Genomic DNA, 23,952 nt, shown 5'->3' on the forward strand with positions numbered 1-23,952 from the left:
AACTCGTTGACATTTTAAATCATCACATTCATATGTATGTATGAAATTATCACCATTAATGATTAAACCGACGTTTTACCAATATTTATTTGTTCTAGTCGTCACTACTAGACACTTTGACGTTGAGTCGTTGACCCTAATATTCGAAAATTACTAATGCATGCTTTCCCATTAAAAAGGAAGAATTCGTAGTAGAAATTGGAACCAGTTTATCGGAAAATTTTCCAGTGTGTTTTTATTTTATTTTTAAATGGTGCTTTAATTTGCTTTCAGTTTGTCACTCACATTTCCCATGGTCCATGGGTAAAATAAATATTACACCTATGAAGGCTATATGGACATGGATATATTAAATTTAATTAGAACAACTATTGAGAGTCAACGGTACCGACAATAGTCAACTGTGAAAATGTAGAGAGAAAATAAATTTGGCTCACATGCAATTGTAAGTACATTGTCTAAACCTTACTATACGTATTTAATGTCTACTATCTCCCCAACTAAAACCACCAATCAATATCCACTTCCAGTTAATTACATCTAATTGTGTAAAAAAATACTATTAGAAAAATATTGGACGTGATGGTTTAGATCAACCGGTTATCCGGAGACGAAAATCATCAAATACAAATCCAAGTTTGCTTAGCCCGTGTTAGGTTTTCTAGAGATTGAGGTTCAATGTGGTATAAAAAACTCTATGATAAATTTTGTAAATTTAGTCAGAGACAAATCATTGTACCAATCAATATCGAATGCTCGCGTAAGTTTCAGATGGGCTTTTGGTATCGTCTGTCTGGGTCACCATGGGCTAAAACCCACCGGCAACTTAGAAGATAAAAACATAAAATGAGATTTGCTGCTATTTCTCTGCTCAGTATAATACATTTTCTATTTGTATTACGAGAACCCTTTTTATTCTTTTCTTTTTTTTTGTGCAACAGCTTCTAAATACTAAAATTTTATAGAGATACATATGAACAAATATAAAAGATAGATGTATGAACATATTTAGAAAATCCGGATTGAACATATCCAAGTTACATACAGAAAATAGAACATGGATGCATGCCATATATCAGGTGATCTAATCCGCTTCAATGGAACAATATTTAGTTTGATACATATGGAATTTTAATCGAGTACCAGTGAATACTAGCTAGAGATTTTATGCCAAGTAATGGCCATTATAACAAATTAACATTTATAGAATTGAACATGAGTTCATAAAAAAAAAAAACATGAGTTCATGTAATCGACATAAGAAAAAACCTGCGTCTTGTTTAAAACTAAAACATAGAGTATATACGTAATAATAGTCTTTAATTAACAAAGAGATTGAAATTGTGAAAGGGGGAACTGGTGATCTTTGACTTGCCTCAAACCATGAGCGTCTTCCATCTTTTTATTTGAAGCAAACCAAAGAACAGAAATATCGATTCGATCAAACTCGAACCAATTCTTCTATATGATTAATCCATATATTGTTGATTATTTTCTATGATTCTCATCAATCATCTCCGAACATATAATCAGTTGATATATGTTCACATCTTCTTCGACCTTTGATCATGATTCCTGACGATGTGTAGTCAATAAAAATCTATCATTACAAGAAAAGTACATGCTCATGTATACATATGTACGAATAATATGATTGTATATTTGCGTTTTAGAACATATTTTCGAGTATGATAAAGATAAGAGAGACATACGATGGAGGATGAAGTGATGATTAGTCGCCTGAGAAGGCATAAGGATCATTGCTCTCTCTATCCCGATCTTTAAGTCTCTGCCCAAACCTTATGTATATATATGGTGTGATACGACTCTTAACTATAAACATATGCTTCACCAACTTTGTGTTCAATTATAAGAAAGTAGATAGAAAGCTAAAGATGACTAGTTATTTGGTTATTTTCATCTTATAAAATAGTAGGAGTCTTTATATAATATAATATTGCTTTTAAGCATGCTTACGTTTGATAAAGCATTGTGACAATCCATTAAAAAACAAACAAACATAGGGATTGAAATTTACAGATTCACTGAACCTGGTCCTCTTTTCGTTTGAGGATTAGAAAAAGCAACCAAGTGTGGGTTTCAAATTAGATCTCCCTTTAAGTAGTTAACTAAGTGGTAACTTATTTGTTTTTGAAATTTTAATGATCAACTTTTACTGGATTTGAAAGACAATTGCCTCTTGAAATTAATGTACCAAAAATCACACATGCATAAATCCAAATCGTTAAACTTAACTAGTCCATTCATTCAACATGCTAACATTTCTTGGGTTAGATCAGTATTAGGGTACATGTTATATAAAATGGGGATGTTACATTTGGCATTTCACGCTTCATTATTAGTGTGGCTGGTGACAAATCTGAATAATTCATAATAAAATGAAAATAATAAACTCATATAACAAGAAATCATTGGAAATTAATGACAACCTAACCAAATTAAAAGACAAACCATTTTCGTTAATTATCAGCCTAAATACAATCATGTTATTCTAAAAGATTAAGAAAATATAATGGCCACGTTGCAGGTTTTGTTCATCACACATTACTTAGGTGTTGTATTATATATCTTTTGTTTTCTTCTTTATACAATATTGTTGCTAGCTAGTTTTAAGGAAAATAGTATTAAACTATTAATAATAGAAGAATTGTCGTATGTCGGCAAAAGAAAGAATAATGGGCGTATGAGTATGATCCACTAGAATGTTACGCTTTCAATTTTTGGTAAACTCTCACTTGACTTCAAAAACCTTTTGAGAAGTAGAGAAAATGTGTCCGGGCATATTTCGATTTGATCATTTAATTTGTCTCACGTAAACACTAAAACATGGTCGCTAATTAGATTCTCCACTCTCTTGTAAAAGAATTCAACCCTTCGTTTTCTTTTCTCTGCATTTTAATAGATCTCGTAATTTCAATGCTAGAAATACTATATTCAAGAAATTAAATCCTTATATCTTTGACCATATGATATCATATAACAATACATGATAAATCGACTTGACTGAAACTTACATCCTAACAGAATGGTTCATATATATATTTGTATCAAGCAAGCATTATCATTTACTTCTGTTCAAATTTGTAAGTATGTGCGTGAGTTGTGTACGAAACAAAAAATAGTTAGGTTTAAAGTTCATGCATGTTAACACATGCTTTTTTTTTGGTTAATGTATAATACTATTTTCTTGGATAAGATAGACCTAGCAAGCATTGACTTTATATATTTGTTCTTTGAGTATGTCTACACAAGAGTACAAACAAACGTTCGGACGTTGTCAATTACTAGTGGATGGATCACTTGTACCACGGCATTTCCACTTGGCTAAAAGATGAATCTGTGAACGATTTTGTTGTTTTTGTCAACTAAGTGGATAGTGAAAAGTGAAAACGATCCTATCAACATATATTTGTCAAATGGGTTTGGGTAGTTCGAATCGAATCTGTGAGCTTCTCTGAAAAGTACACATTCTTACTGGGCCCGGAGGTTCAAATTGGGCCTAAGTGATATCATAGGAGCCCACAAAGGCTTGCATAAGTTTCAATACAGTTTGGTTGACATGTAAGAAGAACTGTGAATTTGTCCAATTAAAAATTTTCAAATACCAAAGAACAAAAAAAAATTGGAACGAGACTGTTGTTGTGTTGATACGTTGTGGTCAATCCTATCCACAGATCGTTAATGTTTTTTCGTTATCTGCTCTGTTTTTCAATGGCTTCTATAGTTTCTCTTCTCCGCACTCTAAACTCTCAAAACCTCACGAAATCATGCTATTAAGCATTTCTTCTTCTCCAATTTCTCATCGAATTCCTCACTTCCTCTCTACTTTCAACAATCCCACTTCAAATTTTCCTCCAAAATCTCATCTTTCCACCAATCTCTCCACTCTATCGAATCATAGCTTCTACGGCACCAAGAACAGAGCTTTACTCAGAAACAAGAGATACCCATATTACAGAACACGAGCTCTCGCTGGATTCGATTTCGGAAGTTTCGAATCAGTACTCGAAGCTTCCGCTGTTCTCGCTGCGATTATCGTCGTACACGAGACCGGTCACTTTTTAGCTGCTTCTCTTCAAGGTATCCATGTGAGTAAATTTGCGATAGGGTTTGGTCCGATTCTAGCTAAATTCAATTCCAACAATGTCGAATACTCTCTTAGGGCTTTTCCTTTAGGTGGATTTGTTGGATTCCCTGATAATGATCCCGACAGTGGAATCCCTCTAGACGACAAAAATCTTCTCAAGAATCGACCGATTTTGGATAGAGTGATTGTTGTTTCAGCTGGAATTGTCGCTAACGTTATCTTCGCTTACGCTATAATCTTTACTCAAGTGGTATCTGTTGGATTACCAGTTCAAGAATCTTTTCCTGGAGTTCTTGTTCCAGACGTTAAGTCTTTCTCTGCTGCTTCTCGTGATGGATTGCTTCCGGGAGATGTTATCTTAGCCGTTGATGGTACTGAGCTATCTAATTCCGGTTCTGATTCGGTTTCTAAAGTCGTTGATGTCGTGAAGAGGAATCCGGAGCACAATGTGTTGCTCAGGATCGAAAGAGGGAAGGAGAATTTCGAAATCCGGATCACGCCAGACAAGAGTTTCGATGGAACGGGGAAAGTCGGTGTTCAGTTATCACCGAATGTTAGATTCTCTAAGGTGAGACCGAAGAACATACCGGAAACTCTTAGTTTCGCCGGTAGAGAGTTCTTTGGGCTCTCTTACAATGTTTTGGACAGTTTGAAACAGACTTTCTTGAACTTCTCTCAAACCGCTAGTAAAGTCGCTGGTCCAGTGGCGATCATTGCGGTTGGAGCTGAAGTGGCGAGATCAAACGCGGACGGGCTTTACCAGTTTGCAGCATTGCTGAATCTAAACCTTGCAGTGATCAATCTGTTGCCTTTACCAGCTCTTGATGGTGGAACTTTGGCTCTGATCTTATTGGAAGCGGTTCGAGACGGGAGGAAATTACCGTTAGAGGTGGAACAAGGGATTATGTCGTCTGGAATCATGCTTGTGTTATTTCTCGGTTTATTTCTCATCGTCAAGGACACACTTAATCTTGATTTCATCAAAGAAATGTTGTAACTTGTAAGCTATTGGGTATAGAAGAAACAGGAAAAAAGGTATTTTGAGAAACCTAAACCAGAGAAGTTTAAGAGTTAAAAAAAAGAGAGTCTGAAATAGAAAATCCAATTCTAAATTTGCAAACCGAAATTGGTCTATAACGCAATTGCGTGATTTACCAAAACAACATTGTGCAGCCTCAACATCATACACTTACCTGAAACTATGCACACAAGTTAAAAAAGAAAGTGTTACAATTTTCAAATTAGACACAAAGACTCGAGTAAACACTTGATGAGTTAGTTTCTTTGTTTCTTCTATCAAGTGGCAATCGGTTTTTTATGAGACTGCATCGAGAAACAGACACACTTAGCTTTCATGGCTTCAGCTTCACTCTCATATTCTCGGAACTTGTATTCCTCCTGTTTAAACGAAGGAGGAACCTTCCCTTCACTGTAACACTGGTTACACAAACTAAACCGGGCTTTCACTTCCTTAAACCGGGATCCGATTATCGGATACCGACAAACCGAGCAAACTTGGTTTCCATGACGGTTTCTATCGTTTGCCTCCAGTTTAAGGATCGTAGTCATGATACCAAATCCCCAATCTGGATCGTCGAACATGGTTAAAAACTGATTAAATGTCACTGTCATTGAGGAATCAGCTTCTTCTTCCCCGTGAACTTCTAACATTTCACTCATTCCATGTGATGGAATGTAAATAGCTCTCAACAGTTTAATGTATTTGACTGCATCTGTTTTTGTAATCTGAGAGCTTCCTTCGTTTACGGGTCTCCAAAGAAGCGCATCGAAAGCAACTCTTTTCCGTTTGTCTGAATGTCCACCGCATAAAGGAGCAATCACTGCATAAAACATACCCATATCAACTCTTCCCGACCCCGAGTCATCAAGAAGAGAGAGAATTTTCTCGTTTATAGCCTTAATCGCTCCTTGAAAAGTGTCAGGTTTCAAGGAACTGAGCAGACGTCGTAGAATCTCCTCTAAATTAGGTTTCCTAATAGATTTTGTTGGCCCACCGCTTCCGGAATACGAAACAGGAACATCGTTGTCTCTCATCTCCTTTCGCACAGCCTCCACATCGCATTTCCCAAGCCTTGTAACTCTCTGAAAGGCTCTAATTTGAAGAGCCGTGGCTAAATCCGGTCTCAGAGTCGTCTTCTCACCCACAGTCTTGAACTTGGAAGGTTCCACGACGATGAATGGACCTTCTCCTCCATTACCATTCCCATTCTTTTTACCCTTTTTCTTCTGCACATGTTTCAAATGAGATATCGCATCATGCAATTCAACCCGGTTTGTCAGTTTCAGCGCTTCCTTAAGTGCTCGTTTCGCTTCTTCGGTCTCTCCAGCACCTAACAAAGAAACCGCCTTGTTGAGCTGAGCACGCCAATGGTTTGGCCATACTGCTAAGACCCTAGTGTACATTTCCGAAGCTCTCTGAAACCTACCTAAATCCATGTAAAGCCCGCCGAGATTATACAAAGCATCAACATGGCCAGGTTTCAAGTCAATCGCTCTCTGGAAAACCTCGATAGCTCTCTCATCTTCACCCATTGAATGCAAAGACGAAGCTAAATCACAATGAGCATCTGCGTAATCCGGTTTCAAGTATATAGCTTCCTCTAAGGCCTTAACCGCTGCTCTATACTCTCCTACACCGAACAACGCACTACCTAGCAGCTTCAAGGCTCTAAAATGCGTAGGACATAGAATCGCAGCTTCTCTATAATACTCACAAGCACTCAAAACCATACCTTCGCCTTCAAGCGCGATACCGAGATTGACATAAATCTGAGGAAGCAAATAAGCCCACTGATTCCCGCCCGACTCAGCCGCTTCCAATGCCAACAAAAACTCATCTTTCGACTCTTTGCATTTCCCCAAAACGTAAAGACAATTCCCAGCTTTGAAATGAGGTCTCACATCAGTCGGTTGCAATTCACAAGCTCTCTTGAAGCTAACAAGAGCTTCTTTAAACAACTGATGCTCATACAAAACCCTACCAATCGCCATATGTCCATCAAAAGCTTCCTCCCTAGATCTAGCTCCATCAGCTTTACTTCTCAAAACACCTAATTCCTTCACAAACACTCCATAATCATGACTCGATTCTTCCCAATAGATTCTCTTCTCAGAGATCTCAGAAGACGGACCTAACTCTCTAGACCATCCAGCATCAGAAAACGCATCAACATTGTTATTGTTATTGTTATTATCAGCTTTCAATTTCCCATCTTTCTCCTGTTTCGACTTCAATCTCTTCACCAGAATCTCCAAATCATCAACTAACTTCCACGTCTCGTCAAAAACGATACCATGATTCGGCGAAACAGCCCAAGCAGCAGTTCTCTGTTTCTTCTGTGCCTCAACAGCTCTCTCATCAGTAATCGAAGAAGACGAAGCCACGTCAGAGTCTTTAATCGACTCATCAGCGTTTAACTCAAGCCCTAATGCGTCGAAATCTCTGTCAACATCTCCGGCACCGTCGTCGTAAGTACGTAGAAGACCGTCGTAGGTCAAACCTTTGTTTGGATCGATGAATTCAGCGTAAGTTCGAAAAACTTCATCGAGAATCGCGTTGATCTGTTCGTCACTGAATTTAACCCTAGGGTTAACAGCTACGACAAGAGCCGCCATCTCTTCTCGGTTAAGCCCACCATCATGATTCCCGTCGAATTGCTGGAAAATCCTCTTAACTTTCTCCGATCTGCTTCCTCTAGTCGCCATTTTTTTAGGAAAGTTTCAACCTTTTTTAGGTTTTTGACACAGAACAGAGGATTCAATATAAGGAGGATTCAGGATAAGGAAACAACGACCCAGAAAAGGGAATCAAATGAAGGAAACAAAGAGCAGAGATTGATCAATTTCAGGGCTTAGTTGCGAGAATCTCGACATTGGATCCTCTGATCTGTAAAGTTTCTTCTGTCTATACTGTTTTCTTTAAGGAAGAGAACCAAAAAAAAAAACCAAAGTCTCTTAATAGTATTATTATTATTATCATCAAACAACGGTCCATACACAAAAGGACTCCGAGCTGTTTTTTTTTGTCTGTGTGTCTTTGTATCAAAGCAGATAGTGGACAGTACTGTCAGGGTGTGGTGTGTGCCTGTGTGGGCTTATTCTCTCCTTTAACTTTTTTTTATTTACATATTTAAGCTTATCTCAAAGCACCTTAAAGAAAATGTATCAGGACCTATGAAGTTTTTTTTTTTCTTGTGCAAACTATTAAGATATATAGCAAATGAACACAACAAAGCTCTGTTTCATGGAACAGAGTAAGTAGTCTGATGAAGTTTCGAGAGAAAAAAAAAAATGTATATATATATATATAGTCACAATACCGTTTTAACTTTTATTTTTGACAACGATTGTTTTACTAAAGAGTTAACGAACTCTATAACTGATAAACCAAACTTAACGGCATCTCATTAGAACTTAACGGATAAGATGAAAATCTAATGTTTTACTGATAACTAATTCTTGCCAAGCAATTATCAGTTGGTCTGGTGTGAGGCAAATACATCACTGGACACTTGGGGTTGCTCCGTTTCACCCTGCGAATATCAATCTCCATGAATATATTAACATAAGACTGAAAGATATTGATTTAAAGATTCAAACTTTGTAAGTCTTACTGATATTTCAGGAGGAAATGATGAAGAAAAATTGAAATCTCGAGCTTCGCGAGATCATTTCCTGGGCATAAATGGCTTCCAGCACCAAAAGGAAGGAACGCACCAGCTTTTGGTACGAAACCATTCTGCAAATTTTCTCCAAACATTCAAAATGAATTCAAATTTCTATGGTTCGAACAATGTAAAATGATATAACACTTAACTTACATCCCATCTAGAAGGATCAAATTTTCTTGGATCCGGATAGACTTCAGGGTCAATGTGGACATCCCTAAACCATGTCAAAACCTTCCAACCTTTTGGGATCAAATAGCCTGCAAGTTTAATCGAATCAGGCTAAATACTTAGTTGCGTTTAGAAAGGTGTTTTGTATTTCATATAAGTCATGTATTTACATTTATACTAACCATTCATTTCGACGTCAGTCTTTGCCTCCCGAAACGCAGTGAGTGAGAATGTTATGACTCTAAGTGTCTCATCTACAACCTAGTTAAGAAACACCTCTTTCAAATCACCTTAAACAATTCGCCAACAAAGTCTCTGTTGCGCTAAACTCATAGGCGACCAAAATCTAACCTGCGATAAGAACTCCATTTGCCGGGTTTCTTTTAGAGTTAGACCTTTTTGACCTTCAGGCCTATTTTTCAGGATCATTTCTTGTTCTGTCTATAGTACCATCATATGCAAAACACAAATTACCGTATGAGTCAGTCCGGAAATAAGAATAAGTTAATTTTCTCTCCATTTACCTTTGCCCTTTGAAGAAACTCAGGGTGTTCTTGTAGAAAAATGGTAGCCCACATAATGGTGTGGCCAGAGGATTCATGACCGGCATTAAGATACATCAGAAGAACATCGATAATTTCTTCGTCATCCAAAGTTCTTCCATCTTCATCTTTAACATTAAGAAGATTGTCTAACATATCTTTCTTATTTGGTAAAATGTTCTGCTCCCTTTGATTTCTGCGCTCAGTCACTATGGACTGAAAGGCAGCTACAAGTGTTTTCCTCGCCTGTAAAATAAATAATAACGATCTTCAAAATCTTCCAAACGAAAGAAAATTTAGCAAAGTATAAAAGGGTGGTTTTATTTAGACCTTGAGTGCTCTATGATAAGCAAATCCAGGAATATTGACTGCCATTGCTCGAACTCCATAGTTAAGAGCGGTATATTCTCGCTCCAATGCATCCATTACATTCTCACTCTCAGAGCTGAGAAAGATGTACATGATGATCCTAAAGGTAAGCTTACGCAGATGAGTCAAGAACTCGAACTCTCCCATTTTAGTCCACTTGTCAAGAACGGTAATAACGTTTTCTTCAATGTACGGTATGTAAGTAGAGAGGGCTTCATGGCCATTGACTGGAGCAGCAGTCAAGCGCCTGAGCCGCTTGTGTTCCTCGAATGAGATACCAATGAATGACTTCCTTCCAATGAGTTCCATTGTAGATGTTGGCCAACCTGGCTTGAATGCATCATCATCTGTCAGCACACGCCGGCAAGTGTCTGGTGTTGTTACTATTATACTTGGGTTCCCAAACATGTGTGCTTTATAGATACCTTTAGGTCCATACCTTCACATCATTGACAACAAAATTATGTCCCAAAATCAAAACAAGGTATAACATGGATCCACTACAAGATTCTTTCGACCTAGGGACTAGAAGACGAGATTGATAAAAATAAAAGTGTTGAAATCAAAGCCAATGCATAACATGGTTCGACCACAAGAAAACTTGGAGATAGAGAGAATGAGTTACTAAAGGTTTGTAGCTATAAAGATAGATAACCTTTTGATTAAAGTGCTGGTGAAGGAATCAGGGTCAGAAGTCTTGAACGATCTGAGAAACGACAACATGTTACCAATGAAAGGCCAACCCAAATCACCTGGTGGCAGATATTGCCTGTTCTCCCCAAGGCTGGACTCATAGAGCCACACATTCACCATCTTAACCAACCAATTCAGAACAAAACATCCCAAAACCATCACAGGAAACCATACAGGGATCCAACTCGTTGTTTCCGCCATAGCTTTTTTCACTTAGTTAAACTTGCCAACTTATTTTGTAGCCTTTTTTCTTTTCTCATAAATGGATATTAATATCCTCCTCTTCATGTAGATACGTGTATAACATTACTCACACCTGGAAAGTCCACAAGTAAAACTGGTAAAATATCTCTTAAATCTGGAAAATCTTATCTGTGCAACCCTGGTAGTAATAACATATCTTATTTTTCTTTCCAAGAACAAGAGAATCTTAACTGGTAATAATTTATTTATTACAAAAATTTGTAACCAAACGAGTGTTCCTATCTAATTTGTGGTGAGAAAGATACTAAGGGACACACGGCTAGCTCCTAAGGATTAACCAAACTTCCTTCCATTTTGGGCTCTCTATATGACAATGCCTCTCTGTATATTCTTCTTATTCAAGAAAATAAGTTGAGTCACCAAAACTAGTACATCTCTACATGTGTCGAGCATGAGCATGAGTATACTAATTCATCGATAAGATCCCGTTAATAGCTAAGTAGCAAATGCAAAACAGTGAACGCATCCGTTAAACATCAGAGAAACAAAACACTCCAAGAAGATTAATACTAAACTTTTTCTTATTCAGTTTCTCTTTTTTTTTGTCCACATTCTTCTTCAAGTGTTTAATTTTGATCAATTAAAGCTTCACTACAACTAAAAAATCCGTTGATTCGACCTCTCTGAACGTAATTTTCAATATATACCTGGATCAACAACTAAGTTTGATCTTGGAAATTTCGATTAGGGTGTGTACGACTACTTCACATTCGGATTCAGACACCAACAACAACAAAAACCAAAACTTTGGTAGACACACATGGAGGAGAATCGAGAAAGTAAAAGAGAACCAGACCTTTAATAAGATAAGGCAATGAGAGAGGAGAGACCACTTGACTTGACCCTCAGATTCTGCAGAATAGCTCAATAAACCGGTCCCAGTACTCGTCGGAGTTACCTTCTTCGGCATCTCCAAGTTCTCTCACAAGGGTTTCGACTTTCGAGTCAGAAGTCGCTTTTCGGGACTCTGACACGACCAAAACCCAAACCTTTAGTACCACCAAAAGAACTAAGTGTCTGCGTGTTGACATGTGAGTATGTGACCAACAAATAAAAGTCTCTAATTTTATCCTACTTTCCCAAATTATACTTTTCAAAAGTGATTTCAGAGACATTGTTAAGTTTGACAAGTTTATTGTGGTGCCTAATGATTTCCAGAGAGGTTATTTATTACATAGAATCCGATTTCTGTCTATGCAATAGTATTTTGGAGCCAAAAGAATCAGGGCATAGTGTTTTGTTTTTGATGTAAAAATCCATCTTCAAGCCACCCAAAACGAACAAAACAGCAGGGGCGTTCGCTGCAGTGATCAGTTTCCTTTTATCAAAATGGAAACGCCACAATCGCAATACGCAATCGCGATTCTTGCCAGAGGTTTTCTCACTTATCTCTAATCCTGCCTCTTCTATATACCTATGAATACAAGAGTGGATATCTCTTGGAATTGTATCTCTGAACCTTCCTCTTGATCTTTGAGCTGTTTTGGGGGCTGAGCAAAACAGTTATGTTTTTATCATTCCTCTGTTTATATGTCAAAATGTGGCACTCCAAAGAGCCTTTTCGCCTTCACCACAACGTCGATGAACCTCTTTGATGCGATCTGCTGATCTGCAGATTCCACTGCAGCTCCAGTCGAATGATGCTACACAGATGTTTCCAGCTTGTGCTTTCCATTCACAATCTGCAAATACCAAAACTGAATCTTTTAAGATCTTTTGAGTACGTTTGCAGCATGTTTCAGATTTGAAACAAGAAGTAAGATTTGATGTTATTGTCAAATTTAAAACATTTAGGTTCTTGGTAAGACTTTGTATCAGTAGAGATTTTTGATAGGGACGAGTCATCTCTTTATATAGGTTAAGGTCTCTTCACTTTAAGCCTTTTGCTTTAAAACAGATATTATTGTAGTTAGGTGCACAAAACCAAAGATGTTGACGTTTTTTCTAAGTTCTCAAAATCTGTACATTGATTTTTGAAGCATCTAAAAAAGTATCACATCAAGCAGGAGACGAAAAAAATCTTAAGACTTACCAGGAGGAGTTCCGCAGCATAATCTTCTGTCATCAATGTGTTTAACATCAATCCCAATAAACCAAGCTCCTAACGAAACATCTTCGTTCGCATACTTGTGAAGAACATGCCTGAAACATTTAACATGTATAAGAACGAAGAGATACATGAGTTAACAGCTGAGCTACGGATAAAATGTAATCACATCTTCATCTTACTGATTGATTGATATATAAGAAGCCAAATCCCTTGAAATGGCGTATAATTGTCCAGTAGCATGACGGAAGTATTTGTTCCCATTTTCACCAAATTTCCAGTACTCTGGCTCATGGTACCTCACCCCTCTGCTCCATAAAACCAACATGACTTAACAAAAGGAAGAACCAGTATATAAAATGATATGGAGGAGGAAACTGGAAGATGTTTTACTTTTGAGAGAGGACAGGGCCAGATTTCATGCAACCAATATAGACCCGTGGTTTTTTCCGGTGTCTGACAAGAGTTTCCCCAAGAGTTGCTGCAGACATTTCAGTGAAACATTGAACCCATTAGTATTGCCAGTATAATGTATGCCAAAATCACATAAAACCAACTCAACTCGTTTTCCTTACATAATTGAGGGAAGAAGATTTTAGAACTTACCTATATTGACATGAACATCATCATCTACTTTGACATAGAAATCTGCATCCCACATGGAAAATGCTGTAGAAAAGTAAGTTTTCGTCTTGCCTGACAACTCTAGGTACCCTTCAACATGGTCCTATCAAAAACAAGGAGCAATGAAATGAAGATAAGAGCTAGCCTTGGAATTCTTTAACTGTGAACTAAAATCAGAACTATACCAGTCTCAAGAAATCTCCATGCTTCCTGTCCTCAGCTTCTATAGCTCGATCTAGAATTCCCCCGGTCGTGGCACTATAGAATCAATGACATACATCATTAGTATACACTACACAGAGAACCAAAATGGAACTCACATCAGAAACTAAAGGAAAAACAAATCTCACCTGTGACCAATGACGAATCGGATGATAATCCCCTTCTCTTCTTCTAGTCTCTTCCTTTTTTCACCTAAAAAAAAACCTTTTTAATCAGATACAACAATCTAGGATAAAGATGTCAATAAGAATCCAGAAGAGGCTGAACTGTTATAAAAACCTTGAGGCATCCACGTTGCTCTAATAGAATCTCTTCTCTTTCTGCTACTAAAAGCTGTGTTAATCCCAACGACCATCAAAAACCGTCTCTTTCCCTGAGGTTGCTTCTTCCCCATATCATCTGATACAGGAGCACCGTTTTGTAAAGATTCCTGAACTGACCTTGCTGCAGCCAACTCCATCTCTAAGCTTGAGATGGTCTTATCCAATGTCCTGCAGGTAACAACACAAGACATTGTTAAACATCAAAACTTCTATATTGTATTTGAAATCATACAACACAAGATCGAAACTTTACTGTAATGCAATATGTGTATTGGCTACTTCTCCAAACAAAGCCTGAGGATCTCTTTTGACTTCTTTCTGGTAAAGCTAATGGAGAAACCAATCAGATCAGATGGAATATAAAACACAAGAGTTTCATAATCGAATTTGACACCAAGATTAAAAAATCCATCATCACTCACAGTTTTTGGATTGCAACCTTCAGAGATCAACTTCAATCTCTCAGCTTCGGTTACAGATGGACGAGACATGCCTTTAGATTCCGGAATATTCCACATCCTGCAAACAATAACAACAACAAAGTCATGTTTTTGAAGTCTCAAAGATAGTGAATTAGTAGGCAAAGCCATTAATTAAAAGAGTAATTAACTTTGTTGATTACACACAAAAAAAAAAAAGAGTATTTTTTTCTGAAAAAGGCTAAATTTAGAGAGCTTAAAGATAAATTAGAAACTCAGGATCTCAAATTAAAACGAAACTGAGTCGTGAATTGACTCAAAAAGGTCAAAATTCATGAAACAAAGAATCAGAGTAACGAGAAGATGAAGACGAAAGAAAGAAAGAATCAGTTTTGAGAATTTCGTAAATTTACCGATCGGTGAAGAACATTCCGACGCAGAAGCTTCCCAAGCAGAGTAATATCGTCCATTTTCTCGATACGAAGCTTCTAGAAGTATACTCTACTTTGTTCTTCGTCGACATTTTTCGTCTCAAGATAAAGATAAATCCAGAACTCTCAGTAGCTATCTCAAGCCGATGAGCTCTATCATCGGAGAACCTAACTCTATAAATCAGTTCGAGACCCAGAAATAGACCCAGCAACAAAGAAGAAGAGCTAAAATCTTTTCCAAAATCAAAATCTGAGATTTTACAGATCGAGAGAAAATCGAAGAAGCTCTCTGTGTTAGTCTCTTTGATTTTCGCAGGGAAATTGGAGAGAGAGAGAGAGAGAGAGGAACGAGAACGACGTTAAAGAGAAGAGAGACGAAATCAGAACGACTTCTTAACCGTCTCTACTTTCCAATTTATTAAACTGACCAATATTTTTTAGATATTTACCAAACTGTCCCTCATAACTTCTTTTTTTTTTTTGTCATATAGTATTTATTATTTTAACCAAATAAATATAGGATACTTACCAAGTTACCACACCACCTCTTTATTTGTAACCGCTCTGCACCGATTAATAATGCCAGTAAATTCAAAATACCATTATTCACCAATCACTATGATACAAACAAAATGCATTATGTCATTGACAAAACAGAAAACGCATTATGTTTGGGATTTTTTTTTACTTATACTATAAATTTACCATTATTTCATTACAAACTGTAAAAAAGCATGGCATCACGATAAAACCTATAGTTTGGTTCCATGACAAAAAAATAATAATAAACATGGAAGCAAATATCAATCGCCACATGGCATCACGATTTTTGGTCTTTTAATAAATTAGATAAAACTTGTTGATATAAAACAACATATTAGATGGAATTTATTTGTTTTCCAGCTTGTGATATGTAAATAGCCTATCTACATATACCTTAATAGGTATGTCACATACGGTATATGTTTATGCGTAGCGATTTGATATATTGGAATTAGAGGCACTTTTAATTGGTTGACTCCTACTTTAGCTAGCTTAGGGCTGGTCCTCGCCACATGGGCATAATAGGTGGTGAGTTAGATTGGTTAGTAAATAGTAATTGAATATTCAATGGTTGAAAAATAAATAAGGGGTATACGTACATTCATTTTCACGTGCACTTTACGAACCAACGCCGTTAGTTTTATCTTTCATGTATAGTGTGTAACCCATTAATGCTTCATCACATTCGTTTAGATTTAGTTTAACACAACTTGTTATGTTTTGATGGCCATCGTTTATGGCTTCACGTCCATTTCGACCGATTGACTCCACTTTTGTATGTCTATATGACTATATCGTGTTATTCCAAAAAAAAAAAGTCGATTATTTATGACAACTGCTACTTAATCTTTTTTTTTTGTGTGTGTGTGTGTGTTTTTGTCTTTTGTCGTCACATAATATTGAGTAAAACATAGATCCATATATAAATTGTTTTACGTGAACATGCACGTTTAATTGTAGAAAATATTTCAAAATGATCACTTACAAAATAAATAAATGCATTTGAGTTCATTAGGGAGATTCTGCGACTGAACAGACTACTAACGATCATGTGATGCTTTCTGTTTTGCATCAGCATCACAAGGCTCACTGCAAGATCAGTATCCCAAAATATAACGACTACAGTGGGTCTCACCTCACGAGCTTCTTCCACGTGTCATCATGAACGTTTTACAATCCATTGATGTATGTTTGTGAGTTTTGTGTAACTTATGTCCAAAATGATGCCACATGTATGACTTTTGGCCATCGATTGTTCTTGAATTTTAATAATTCCCGTTTGATATAATATGTACTGTCCCTAGGTTTAGTTTTGGGGTTTTCTACATCTTAGTTTTAGTGGATAGCTTTATTTTGTTCGACAATACTGGTCATTGTTAATTCTTCACTTGATTTTTCTAAAAAATATTTCGTGTAAAGATGCTCTCTACGTTTAACCAAGTTACGTTTAGATTATACAAAGTCAGTTTATCAGTTGATGCCATTTTCAATTCCCTATGTCTTAGAATTATTATGAAAATCAGTTCAAAAGACATCTTTTCAGTCCTAGAGAACACATATATATGTTGTAACACATCTATTTCTATTAAATATAACACTGTATTTTGTATATATGTTTAGGTGGACTCTCATTCTTTTTCTCAACCAGGTTTCTGAACTAAATCGTGAGGAAATATTCAAGTTTTTGTTTTCTTCACGTAATATTCCATCGATGGCTGTGCTCATGGCATGTGATCATTCAAAAGGTCGGTGCTATTTTGAATAACAAACAAAGAGACTGCAATGAATTGATTGGATCAATGTTATCCACTTTTATTTTATGTTAATAAGCTTCAGATCTATCATTGATATTTTTTTTTCAGTGAATAAAGAAAATTATTTTATGGTCTTATAATTTGAGAATGGGAGTGGTGGTCAAGTATAACGTGTATGGTGTGTCATAATAGCTGTTAAAGTGTTAATCAAACCACATGGTTTTATTTCAAACATGTTTGTCTATATATATACACATATATTTTACAGATTTTTATGTTATAGTCTTATAGATATGTTACACACATTATTTCCCCTCAAAAGTAATGTCCTATAGTTATAGATTTTTTAATAGGTGGGTAGATGAATGTGTAACAAATTATATGGCAATAATTTTAGCAATTCTTTTCTGTTTTTTTTAAAGATAGTTTTCATAAAATTAAAAAAATTGGAGTCAATTTTGTCTATAAAAAAAGAAGAAGCCATTTTCAAGTCTCTTACATAAGCCAACCGATTGATATAGTGATTTTTGGTGTACCAAAGAGGAAGCCAAAAAGCTTAAAATTTCCATAACCATAAAAGTGAAGTAGACACATGCATGCTTTAATACTTGTACATTATTATACACATAGATGTATGGCCACCAATAATTTAGAGAAATGAGAGAGTGCCATTTAAGTATTCACCGTTGGCAACCGATGGACATTGACGCTCTCCATATGATCATAATGAAAGGTACGGGTCGTGTAACCTGAATTTTACTTTTTAGTTCAATCACTAACCCAAATCTTCCGACCGGTCGGTTATGTTCTGTTTAAATTGGTATATTGGAGAATCAATGAATTGGTAGTGAGAGAGGAGAGGATGGTAGAAGTTAGGTGCTTTGCTTGAAAGAGGAGACTGCCACTTTACCTAATGCAATGTCTAAGTTTGGTCACTCTCTTCTTCAAGCAAACCCCTTTAAAGCTGACATCTCATTTCCATCCATCCATCTGTTTCTTGTTGCTAACTCATTTTTCAGAAACCGGTCTCTCTTTTTTTAATCGTTTTTTCCTATCAAGTTTACACATATTATGTAGATACCAAAAGGAAAAAAAGAAAGAAAAAAAGCAACCACTTGGGTCAAAATTATCGAAATTAGATGATCTAAGTCGAATCAATTATTTTACATTGAAACTAGAATCTTCTCAAGAAAAAAAAAGTGTTTAGTCAAATCTCATGATTGAAAACATGATTAAGGAAACTTCTATGTTCATCTTAATTAAAGTGTTCTTTTATTTTGGTTACGTATTCAACTTGTAATTAAGTATGAATATAAAGCAACAACATTTAACTGAAACTAGAAGATCTTCACTTTTTTTTTCCTTTTAATTTAAGTGTAAGTGCTTTTAATATGTATGAGCAAACTATGGGTTTGATTGAAGCTTCAACTGAAAAGATTAAATTAAATTGCTAAATACACACTAGATTTGTTAGGATTTTTATGATTTCTAACCTATATTTTGCATTAATATAAGTTTATACCGGATTAAAAAAAAAAAGTTCATACCGATAGTGTGTGTATGTGAGTTGTAATGTTGTATAGTAGATCAATATCAGTATTGTCATTAGCATATATAATGCGTTAACAAAGTTCTATCTTAGACTGTTATTCTTAAGCGTGATGATTCTTTAAGATATGCTATTACAAGATTCGTTTCGCATCATTAGAGCTTTTCTTTTTTTGACAAAAAAAAAAGTTAGAGTTTTTCTTTTGTCAAATGCTGTTCACAAAATTCAAATGCAATGTAGATGGAAGCGACAGACGCTAATGTCGGCTGCGTTCGACATAAGAAGTTCACAAGACTATGCATAAGAAATGTGCTTATATATACATATTAAAACAAATGCATAAGAAAAAAAAAGGTTTATATTATACTTTTATATGGAAAACAAAATGCCATGGTTTCTTCACATGTTTACCAAAAAAAAAAAAATTGCCATGGTAGTAAAACGAGTGAAACCCACCGAGCTTCAATGGCCTCTATTATTCATGCATATGCCATTTGTCTTTATTGCCCCCAAATCCCTAAATTTGGATTTGTGGTTCTTATCTTTTCTCCTTCTTTTCTTTTGATGTTATTGATTCTTTGATGCCCATTAACTTTTAGACAATTTTAATATTCCATTTTGATTGATCTTATTCTTGGACCCCATTTTTATTGATAGTAACTTTTGATGTTAACGTAATGCAATTTTTTGTCGTTTGTACTTTGTATGATGATTTGCAGAAATCGTCACATTACCCCTTTCGCCGACTAGAATCATTTAGAGAATGGGCTTACTGTGGCCCATTTTATGAGAGTCATGTGGAGAATGGGCTTACTCTTGGCCCATTTTACGAGACTTGTTTCATTGATTCTGGTCAAAGTTACATACGGGAAAATAGCCTTTTTCAACCTCAACTATTTGCTGGCGGGTTTTTCCAACCCAAACTATGATCTCTAGTCGATTTTAATCCAAACCCAAAAATAATTCAAAATCGAAACCTGAACTAATGCAAATGAGCCGATTTTAACACGACGCGAGACAATGTTAGTTCAGAAGTTAATGGTTTTCAAGGTTATTTGATTTTATTTTCATGGTTTGTTGAATGATGTAGAGAGAGAATTACCCAAGGTTGAGCAACCGTTAACTTCCGGACTAACACTGTTTCGCGTCGTGTTGAAATCGGCTCATTTGCATTAGTTCAGGTTTCGATTTTGAATGAGAAACCGCTATAGTTGCCAAAGCGACTCGTGTCCGTTGTTAAATCAGGAATCACCCGCCAGCGAATAGTTGAGGTTGAAAAAGGCCGTTTCCCCAAGTTACATACTGTATAAGTGTATATGAAACCTTCAAATTCCTATTTATAACCTTAAGAGAGGACAAAGCAAAGCAATATGTTGGAAAACTCAGAGTCGAATTGTCTCGGCTGAATTGTCATTGAACAGTTTGTTTCCCAGTAGCCGCAAAAAGAATCTCTTTCAACTCAGAGAAGAATAAATAGATATGATAGAGCTATTTCTCTCTGTTTCAAGCCAATGTGTAAGGAAAGATCTTCTACAATTTCAATAACTGAGACTTGTGATCAATGCCATTGAAGATGTAAGTCCCCAACATTGGAACAAACTGCTTCGTGACAAGCTGCAAACAAAGATAGAGAGAGACAACTACGTATTCAATCATCTCGGTATGCATGTCCAGAAGCAGCGACTTCCCCATAAGACAATTGTATTTGAAACAATGAGAAGGAAATATGAATCGAATCGAACCTTGATGACTTCTTGAGATGCGATTCCTCCAACAAAGGCAGAAACCACATGAATCTCTGAGGCACCAAAGCGGCACATCTCATTGATGAGGTCATCGGGGAGTACTGCGCCGTTACAGCCCAAGTCCGTAAGAAGACTCAAGGCAGTAGTTTTTAATCGAGAAATGTCCTCATCCATTCCTCTACCAAAATGTATTGCATGTTAATAGCCAAACAAGGGGACACATTGTTCAAAAATAAGATTAAGCTTAGTGCCATAATGAGTTTCTTACCCATCAAACTGCCCAGGAAACTTGTTATAGTTGGCAGCAAATCTGTCCGCAGCTCTAAGAAGAATATAAAACCCCATTGCACCACTGCGACGGTAACAATATTAAGTATAAGAGCTAAACATGCAAGCCTAGAAAAAAAACTGAACTAAATCCAGAATCTATTTGTTTCTGCTGTGTAAGCCTAAGATGAACTAAAAGGTTTGGTTAGCTCACGTCAACTAAATGAATAGCTTATACAGTAAATTTTACATCTAATGGCATGTATGAGACAGATAAAAGAGTAACCATCTGTAGAAAGGTCATCTTTCAAATCATTTGATGTTTTTGTACTTATAAGAAAAGGGAAAATTCGCACCTGTAATCCTCATCCGCTAAATACTTTTGAATTTCAGTTACAGAAGGATTGCTGAACTCGTCCTCTACCATACGATATCTGCACAACTACAAAGGACGGATTGTGGTTTATGTTTTACTCAAATCATATGTTTCTGATAATGCTCCGAAAGAAAAAGTAAACAAGCAATAGGTAAAACATTGACATTAGCATACAAATCAAATTTGTTAGGAAGTTTAGTATTCTCACTTTAAGTTTCCTTGCATTCTTGCAGAAGCTCTTGATTGTTGGTTTTGAGATGCTATTCGGATCACGGCCGATTTTCTTTAAAATGTTTTTAACTCGTTCCTCCATGGCAAGAAAATCAGCCTCGGCTTTGGCTAAATAGATTTTCTGCAAGTTGATATAGTGTCTACAAAGAGTAACCATACAGCTACATTAGCAATGTGAAAAATAGACTGAGGGTGACTTTCAGTGCCATAGAGACAAGTGCACTAACTCTGTTGAAGATGTCATATCTGGTATAGAGCCTTCAAGGGGTGCCTCTCCATCACCTTCGTTTAAAACAAACTCCTGCAGGTGGTTATGTACAAGTATCATGATTTTAAATCATTTCAAATCAAATTTAGTTGCAGTTTGCACTTCCTAATGAACATGAAAGTATGAGTTCTGGCAGAGCAGGTTTCAAGTTTCAAACCTTCAGAGCCGCTACCATCACCCAAAAAGCTGAGGAGTTTGAATTCGCTTCAGCACAACTATCATTAATTAATTTTTGAACCTCTGAGCCTGGAAGAGAAAACAGGTTTGGTTGAACTTCAACATGAAGAATACTGTGATTTGACCCGTGACAGAGCTTTCTGTTAGTTTAGCTCCAATATCAACAATCGCTACAGCTTTAACACTCAACCATGGAAACAGTAAACATATGTGGCATGGAAGCGCCAAATTCAAGTTTCTACCTACACCAAACAAGATATCTACTTACTGATTCCCCGAGGAGCAAAAACTTTGAAAGCGGCTTCAATGGCTTCTTTGTAGTTATCTTCATCAGTAGATATCATCTTGGACTTAACCAAATCCTAAGAATTCAAGGATATAGATAATTAAAACAAGAAAGCAAGCTCGCTAATGAATTTTCTAAGTTACAAAAAAGAACTAAACCTTAAACTCTTTTTTCTCTTCCCTGGTTGAGGGAAGATTACCACTATGGGATAGAGCCCACTCCTCAGCCATCTTCACAAGAATGACAACGTAAGGTATGTGCTTATGTGCAGCGGGCGGCTCTGATACATTTAGATCAATGGTCTCCACAAAACTGCCGTTCAATGAATAATTAAGAATATCAGTAAGTACTCAGTCGTCCATCCACAACCACAATGTTAAAGGATGCCAGAACAACATAATGTGAGAGGAAATGAGAGCAGTGTACCTTTTGAGTTCAGGCCATGGATTATTCAAGCGAAGGTCATCAAGAAAATGATCTGGTTTTGAGTCAATTATGGGGTGCTCCTGATAAACAAGAAAAGAACAGAACTTAGCATATATTCTCATTGGCCAATATCCTAACCACGGCATACCATTTTAAATACACAACTACAACAAAGTAGTCCATTATTTATCACAAATTGGGTCTAGACAGGAATTACCTTTACAGAGATGCGGACAAACCCAGCAAGGCCATAAGAGCGAACCAAAACCAACTTGACGTTTGCTTCTCGACAGATTCTATCAAGTTTCACCATTGAATCTTCCACCAGCTGCAACCAGCCAATGTCGAAAAGGGGTTGAAATAACGACTTAAATAACAATAACACAGGAAAAGAAGACGAAGAAAGCAATATCCAGTGAAGAGGACGAGGAAAGGTACATATGAGAATCTAAAAAAAACATTGAATATGAGGTATCATGATCCATGGTGATTGAGCTAGACTTTGAACAGTTTTAGGACACAAATCATTAGAGAAGATTGCAACTTTGGAAATAGAAGCCCAATGGTACCTGAGTGGCTATAACGAGAGTGAACTGAGAGAAGAAAGATGGGTTAGTAGTAATCAAAGTGTCTGGATTCTCCTCAATAAACCTGGCGTTAACAGAATCATTAAGCTCTTGGAGAAACGCACAAACAGATTTGGCTTTAGACTGCCCAACACTCTTCGCATCGACTTCACATGAAAAAAAAATCATCATAACCCAAGTAAGTCCACAAAAACCCCCAGCAGAATTTACAAAAATGAGTCAGTACCCATGAAATTGTTTCCAAGGTCTCCAATTTGAACCGTGGATCCATCAACGATGGTGATGCAGCCAACACCACCAAGGACGAGATTCTTCAAGGCCTCGGAGCCAGTAGGGCCACAATTGAGCAAACAGATACTCGCTTCTTCCAAAGCCGCTTGACCTACCTCACCCCAAATCCTAATCAATCAACGATTACTTCATCAATTTCCCTCCCAACAAGAAGAGAAGTAGAGTTCGAAGAGAAACAAAAAAAAAAAGAGTATGTATGTATACCTGAGTTGACGATCGTACTTGATTTTAGGTTCAGCCATTGTTGGCTCTTCTTCAACATGTTTTCTGGATCTTTTGATTGGTTGCATCTTCGCAGCTGAGAGCGAGAGATGATTTTTGCCTCCGGTGAACTGAAACCAAAAAGAATTTCTTCAATCAGGGGTTTTGTTTTAGTTCCGATTATTTTTAATTTTTAGGAAATTTTCGTTTTTTAAAGAGTTATCGTCATATTTAAAAAAAAAAACAGATACTAGTATTAAATTTTGTTTCCATTCATCTTCTTTTTTTTTTTATAAATTCGGTTTGATGAGGCACTTTGTGTTAAAATGCCTAAGTTCTTGTTCAATCAA

At 36.5% G+C, this 23,952-nt stretch overlaps 5 protein-coding genes and 1 long non-coding RNA gene across 8 annotated transcripts; 1 reads left to right on the top strand and 5 right to left on the bottom strand.

The window, feature by feature from the left end:
* Positions 1-945: 945 nt before the first annotated feature.
* LOC110225170 lies at positions 946-1,945 on the bottom strand. Its single transcript, XR_002329585.1, has 2 exons — positions 1,713-1,945; positions 946-1,575 (listed from the first exon to the last, which is right to left on the bottom strand). It is a non-coding gene; the product is annotated as an uncharacterized LOC110225170 (long non-coding RNA).
* Positions 1,946-3,662: 1,717 nt separating this feature from the next.
* Positions 3,663-5,162, top strand: LOC9328331 (probable membrane metalloprotease ARASP2, chloroplastic). The gene is made up of 2 exons (XM_021011589.1): positions 3,663-4,101; positions 4,198-5,162. Exons 1-2 carry the CDS (start codon positions 3,789-3,791, stop codon positions 5,103-5,105), a joined length of 1,221 nt encoding a protein of 406 aa, XP_020867248.1. The 5' UTR covers positions 3,663-3,788; the 3' UTR covers positions 5,106-5,162.
* A 34-nt stretch (positions 5,163-5,196) lies between these two features.
* LOC9325602 (uncharacterized TPR repeat-containing protein At1g05150) lies at positions 5,197-8,120 on the bottom strand. Its single transcript, XM_002892223.2, has one exon. It carries the CDS (start codon positions 7,832-7,834, stop codon positions 5,405-5,407), a length of 2,430 nt encoding a protein of 809 aa, XP_002892269.1. The 5' UTR covers positions 7,835-8,120; the 3' UTR covers positions 5,197-5,404.
* Positions 8,121-8,349: 229 nt separating this feature from the next.
* LOC9328332 (ent-kaurenoic acid oxidase 1) lies at positions 8,350-10,798 on the bottom strand. The gene is made up of 8 exons (XM_021012556.1): positions 10,534-10,798; positions 9,840-10,317; positions 9,492-9,755; positions 9,319-9,408; positions 9,150-9,228; positions 8,950-9,056; positions 8,743-8,867; positions 8,350-8,661 (listed from the first exon to the last, which is right to left on the bottom strand). Exons 1-8 carry the CDS (start codon positions 10,770-10,772, stop codon positions 8,571-8,573), a joined length of 1,473 nt encoding a protein of 490 aa, XP_020868215.1. The 5' UTR covers positions 10,773-10,798; the 3' UTR covers positions 8,350-8,570.
* A 29-nt stretch (positions 10,799-10,827) lies between these two features.
* Positions 10,828-15,291, bottom strand: LOC9328333 (probable beta-1,3-galactosyltransferase 2). Of its 2 annotated transcripts, none has more exons than XM_002892225.2 (12): positions 14,884-15,291; positions 14,474-14,570; positions 14,305-14,378; positions 14,008-14,219; positions 13,857-13,920; positions 13,692-13,764; positions 13,489-13,609; positions 13,276-13,363; positions 13,065-13,190; positions 12,868-12,977; positions 11,632-12,517; positions 10,828-10,887 (listed from the first exon to the last, which is right to left on the bottom strand). In XM_002892225.2, exons 1-11 carry the CDS (start codon positions 14,991-14,993, stop codon positions 12,369-12,371), a joined length of 1,224 nt encoding a protein of 407 aa, XP_002892271.1. In that variant the 5' UTR covers positions 14,994-15,291; the 3' UTR covers positions 10,828-10,887; positions 11,632-12,368. The 2 variants fall into 2 exon arrangements, with proteins under 2 accessions (XP_002892271.1, XP_020868217.1); XM_021012558.1 differs by having other exon boundaries at positions 14,305-14,369; positions 14,884-15,285.
* A 4,771-nt stretch (positions 15,292-20,062) lies between these two features.
* Positions 20,063-23,793, bottom strand: LOC9328334 (NEDD8-activating enzyme E1 regulatory subunit AXR1). 2 transcript variants are annotated; one of them, XM_021011965.1, is made up of 14 exons: positions 23,606-23,793; positions 23,337-23,509; positions 23,093-23,256; positions 22,741-22,851; positions 22,524-22,603; positions 22,256-22,409; positions 22,080-22,173; positions 21,792-21,880; positions 21,594-21,667; positions 21,344-21,506; positions 21,116-21,201; positions 20,761-20,844; positions 20,490-20,670; positions 20,063-20,361 (listed from the first exon to the last, which is right to left on the bottom strand). In XM_021011965.1, exons 1-14 carry the CDS (start codon positions 23,689-23,691, stop codon positions 20,278-20,280), a joined length of 1,623 nt encoding a protein of 540 aa, XP_020867624.1. In that variant the 5' UTR covers positions 23,692-23,793; the 3' UTR covers positions 20,063-20,277. The 2 variants fall into 2 exon arrangements, with proteins under 2 accessions (XP_020867624.1, XP_020867625.1); XM_021011966.1 differs by lacking the exon at positions 23,606-23,793 and having other exon boundaries at positions 23,093-23,116; positions 23,215-23,256; positions 23,337-23,381.
* Positions 23,794-23,952: the final 159 nt, after the last annotated feature.

The sequence above is a fragment of the Arabidopsis lyrata genome (assembly GCF_000004255.2).
Source record: "Arabidopsis lyrata subsp. lyrata unplaced genomic scaffold ARALYscaffold_1, whole genome shotgun sequence".
Classification (NCBI taxonomy): domain Eukaryota; kingdom Viridiplantae; phylum Streptophyta; class Magnoliopsida; order Brassicales; family Brassicaceae; genus Arabidopsis; species Arabidopsis lyrata.

Coding starts and splice junctions, on each gene's coding strand:
- LOC9328334 (XM_021011965.1), bottom strand. CDS start 23,691: ATGCAACCAATCAAAAGATCCAGAAAACATGTTGAAGAAGAGCCAACA. Junction 22,604..22,740: donor TTGTCCGCATCTCTGTAAAG/GTAATTCCTGTC, acceptor CTTGTTTATCAG/GAGCACCCCATAATTGACTC. Junction 21,668..21,791: donor TGATGGTAGCGGCTCTGAAG/GTTTGAAACTTG, acceptor AACCACCTGCAG/GAGTTTGTTTTAAACGAAGG.
- LOC9325602 (XM_002892223.2), bottom strand. CDS start 7,834: ATGGCGACTAGAGGAAGCAGATCGGAGAAAGTTAAGAGGATTTTCCAG.
- LOC9328333 (XM_002892225.2), bottom strand. CDS start 14,993: ATGTCGACGAAGAACAAAGTAGAGTATACTTCTAGAAGCTTCGTATCG. Junction 14,379..14,473: donor AAGGTTGCAATCCAAAAACT/GTGAGTGATGAT, acceptor TTTCTCCATTAG/CTTTACCAGAAAGAAGTCAA. Junction 13,364..13,488: donor TGATGTTCATGTCAATATAG/GTAAGTTCTAAA, acceptor AAATGTCTGCAG/CAACTCTTGGGGAAACTCTT.
- LOC9328332 (XM_021012556.1), bottom strand. CDS start 10,772: ATGGCGGAAACAACGAGTTGGATCCCTGTATGGTTTCCTGTGATGGTT. Junction 10,318..10,533: donor ACCAGCACTTTAATCAAAAG/GTTATCTATCTT, acceptor AATGATGTGAAG/GTATGGACCTAAAGGTATCT. Junction 8,868..8,949: donor TTGATCCTTCTAGATGGGAT/GTAAGTTAAGTG, acceptor GAAAATTTGCAG/AATGGTTTCGTACCAAAAGC.
- LOC9328331 (XM_021011589.1), top strand. CDS start 3,789: ATGCTATTAAGCATTTCTTCTTCTCCAATTTCTCATCGAATTCCTCAC. Junction 4,102..4,197: donor TTTAGCTGCTTCTCTTCAAG/GTATCCATGTGA, acceptor CTTTTCCTTTAG/GTGGATTTGTTGGATTCCCT.